Source organism: Aspergillus niger (assembly GCF_000002855.4).
Source record: "Aspergillus niger supercontig An17".
Taxonomy (NCBI): Eukaryota; Fungi; Ascomycota; class Eurotiomycetes; order Eurotiales; family Aspergillaceae; genus Aspergillus; species Aspergillus niger.
The window spans coordinates 476,641-480,456 of record NT_166532.1 but is presented as its reverse complement, the minus strand read 5'-3'; the positions used below and the strand labels follow the sequence as shown (position 1 = coordinate 480,456).

At 55.0% G+C, this 3,816-nt stretch overlaps 1 protein-coding gene across 1 annotated transcript; it reads left to right on the top strand.

Moving 5' to 3' along the window:
* Nucleotides 1–58: 58 nt before the first annotated feature.
* Nucleotides 59–2,853, top strand: An17g02010 (uncharacterized protein; the record flags this gene model as incomplete). The annotated part of the gene is made up of 4 exons (XM_001398391.3): nucleotides 59–75; nucleotides 215–2,228; nucleotides 2,291–2,390; nucleotides 2,441–2,853. The coding sequence occupies 4 exons, from the start codon at nucleotides 59–61 to the stop codon at nucleotides 2,851–2,853; spliced, it is 2,544 nt and encodes an 847-aa protein (XP_001398428.3).
* Nucleotides 2,854–3,816: the final 963 nt, after the last annotated feature.

Here is a 3,816-nt window from a genome sequence, read left to right as displayed (position 1 = left end):
CCCCCCCCTTCCCCTCCTTGGGAGTTCCGCGTCTCGGTTTCCACTCCGGCCCAGCTTAATGGCCTCTTATGAAAAGTGAGCCAGACTTTCCTTTCCTTGCTCCCTTCTTATCTACCTACCCAACTACCCAACCCACCCCTTTGGCCCTTCAGCCCCGATTCACTCACAGGTTCTTGCCTGTGATCAATTCCGGGCGCTGCTGACGCAGCCGCAGGATGTACTCCCCAGACCAGTTCATGAATCCGGGGCCTGCTCCCCGGCCCCCAGCCGACCGCCCACAGCTCAACCTGCCTACCAACCCCTCCAACAACGTGGCTACCTCCTTCAGCCAGATGAGTCTGAATTCCCCGAGCACCCCCGGTCCGGCCAACCTCTCACTGTTCCCCAACACGAGTACCCCCTCGCTCACGCGCACCAAGACCGATCAGTCGGGCGGAGGAGGCGTCACCGTCATTAAGGAGGGGTATGTTCGCTGCAAGGAAGACAAATTTCTGGCGACATGGAATCAGCGATATTTGATCTTGCGCGAATTCCGTCTTGACTTTCTCAAGAATGAGACGGGGAAGATCGTGCTTTCCATTCCGCTGACGGCGGTCACAGGCGTCTCGAGATCGGAGGATACTCGCATGGCCTTCGAGATCATTCGTCTCGCCAACCCCAAGGACGTAAATTCCAAAACCGCCGTGATCACCCGCGATGTGCCCACCAAGAGCATCACTTGCGAAGTCAAGAGCGATGACGAGATCTACGACTGGATTGATAAGATCTACGAGCGCTGCCCTGGTATGGGAGGGGTGAGCAACCCCACGAACTTCAGCCATCGTGTTCACGTCGGGTTCGATCCGCGCACCGGCGCCTTCGTGGGCTTGCCGCCCGAGTGGGAGAAGCTCCTAACCGCGTCCGCAATCACCAAGGAGGATTACAAGAAGAACCCCCAGGCGGTCATTGAGGTGCTGGAGTTCTACTCGGACATTAAGATGCGCGAGCAGAACCCTCAGTACTACGCCGGACTTTCCTCGCCGGCGAACCAGCAGGCGAAGCCGTTCAGCGGCGGCGGCTCCGTGGGCAATTCGATTGCGCCCCCAAGGCCCCCGCCGCCCGCTCCTGCGCAGCGCTTGGACAGCGGTGGCCAGTCGTACTCGAGCCAATCTCCTGTTTCGTCTCCTTCGCAGTCCAAGTCGGATTCTGATCGTGCTTTGGAGCAACAGCAACAATTGGAGCGGATGAACGAGTTGGCGGATAAGGAGCGTCGCCGCATGGAAGAGGATCGTCGCGCACGTCAGCGGGAAGAGGAGCAGAATCGGCTCGATCAAGAAGCGTACAATGCCTCTTTGCCCAAGACTCGCGTCCCCTTGGCCAAGCAAGAGCTTGGTGGCTACGGCCAGTCCCCCGATGATCGTTACAAGCCCAGCCGCCCCGCCCCGCAGGCTCCTGGCTCCTCTCGCCAGGATCCTCCGCGCCAGTTGACTGCTCAGCGCCCTGCCCCGTCCGCTCCGACCGCCGGACAGCGACCTGGAGACTACGCCAACGGCTCTGCTAGGGCTGAGCAATCCTCTCCGAGCTCCAGACACCCGGCTCAGGGACAGTCCCCTGCACGGGCTCAGAACAATGGCGTCAAAGCGCAACCGGCCCAGGGCCCTCCTCCCAGCAAGCTGCCTGCTCCGGTCCAGCCTGTGAAGCCCTTGAACATTGCGAACAAGCAGACCGCGAAGACAAATGTTCCCGATGGCGTCCGCCAAGCCGAGGCGGCCCTGAGCAAGAAGGCAGAGCCCCGCCAGAGGGAAGTGCGCATGTCGAACATGAGCGAGAACGAGGTCATGGATCGCCTGCGTTCTGTCGTCTCCAAGGACAACCCGAACGAGTCTTACAGCAAGCAGCGGAAGATTGGACAGGGTGCCTCCGGATCCGTGTATGTGGCGCGTGTTAAGGAGCATGCTACGTCCGGCGTTGCGCGTGAGCTTTACCGGCAGTACGGTCCCCGTACGCAGGTGGCTATTAAGCAGATGGACTTGCGTAGCCAGCCTCGGAAGGAACTCATTGTCAACGAGATTATTGTCATGAAAGACAGCCAGCATGCGAACATTGTCAACTTCCTTGACTCTTTCCTGCAGGAGCAGAGCAACGAGTTGTGGGTTGTCATGGAGTTCATGGAAGGTGGTGCTCTTACGGATGTCATTGACAACAACCCGGTGATCCAGGAAGATCAAATTGCCACAATCTGTGCAGAGGTGCGTAAATCAACCTCAATTCTACCCGAGGATTGATACTAACTTTTGGGAACCGCGAGCAGACCTGCAAGGGATTGGCCCATCTGCACAGCCAGAATATTATCCATCGCGATATCAAGAGTGATAACGTGCTTCTTGACCGGGCTGGTCACGTCAAGATTAGTGAGTAGCTGTCTGATGACCAAGGGAGATTGATGCTGACGACCTCTTAGCCGATTTCGGATTCTGTGCTAAGCTTACCGAGTCGAAGAGTAAGCGTGCCACAATGGTCGGTACTCCGTACTGGATGGCGCCCGAGGTGGTTAAGCAGAAGGAGTATGGCCCCAAGGTGGACTGCTGGTCACTGGGTATCATGGCCATTGAAATGATCGAATCAGAGCCCCCATACCTCAATGAGGAGCCGCTCAAAGCCTTGTACCTCATCGCCACCAACGGCACTCCTCGCTTGAAGAAGCCGGAGAAGCTCAGCAAGGAGCTCAAGTCGTTCCTGAGCGTATGTCTCTGTGTTGATGTGCGCAGCCGAGCCACCGCCGATGAACTGTTGGCCCATGACTTCCTCAAGCTGGGCTGCAGCCTCGCGAGCCTGGCGGAGCTGCTCCGTTGGAAGAAGAACAGCGGGCAGTGATCAACTGCGGAGAGGAGAATGTGCAATGGCGATGCTGGTAGCCACGTGGTCGCTACCGGTTGCCTTGTTCCTCTTTATGATTTACACCAGATCTTGTTTTCACGCACATATGGGTCACATTTACGCGCCTCCGGTTGATTTTTGCTGCCCCCTAACGACCTGCATTGCAACTCGATTTCTACTTGTGATATCCTCATTGCACAGCTCTGTCGTCTGCAGACTCGGCATAGGTAATTTGGCGTTATTTCTTGGAGTCGATTCCCCTTTTGTGATTCCTCTTACATTCGCAACTAATCTGGTTATCCAACCCTTCCGCTGTGCGGTTACTCGATGCTCCGAACCATGGCCTGTGAGACGGCACTTGATGTATGCATGCAGCTAATTCTTGGCCGCATATGGGAGACAAAAACGGAAAGGAAGAACAGTGATCCGAAACTACGATGACTAAAAAATTGTGTCTCCGAGTACTGAAGACCGATGACGAGCTGGAACGCTCTGGCATATGGACGTGCATTATAAAACTGTTTTGTTACCCTCATGTACCCGGCCATGTCTGTTTCAATTGACGAGTCCATGATGGAATACTTGCATAGTGAGCAGCTGTTCAGCAGCTACGTGTAAACGGTATAAAAAGGAAGGAAGAAAAGAGAAGTGAAGAGGGAAGACAAAAATACTGATGGTCGACTGATGCAGCTAAAGATGCGAGCTAGAGGAGGGTACTTGGGAACCAGGGGACTTAGTAAAAAAGAGGATACTATATTTCTTTCTGTGATCATAATAACTACCAGCGGCCCACGGGTCAATGATAATAGTACAGTTGAATGGAACGCGGAGCATGATAGTGTACAATCATAGGTATAGTAGAGACCAGAAAGGCAGGGCAGGAAAAAAAAAGAAAGGGAAAAGACAGAGTTATCATAAACAATCATTGGCACCAGCAAGCACCACATCCAAGGCAACATG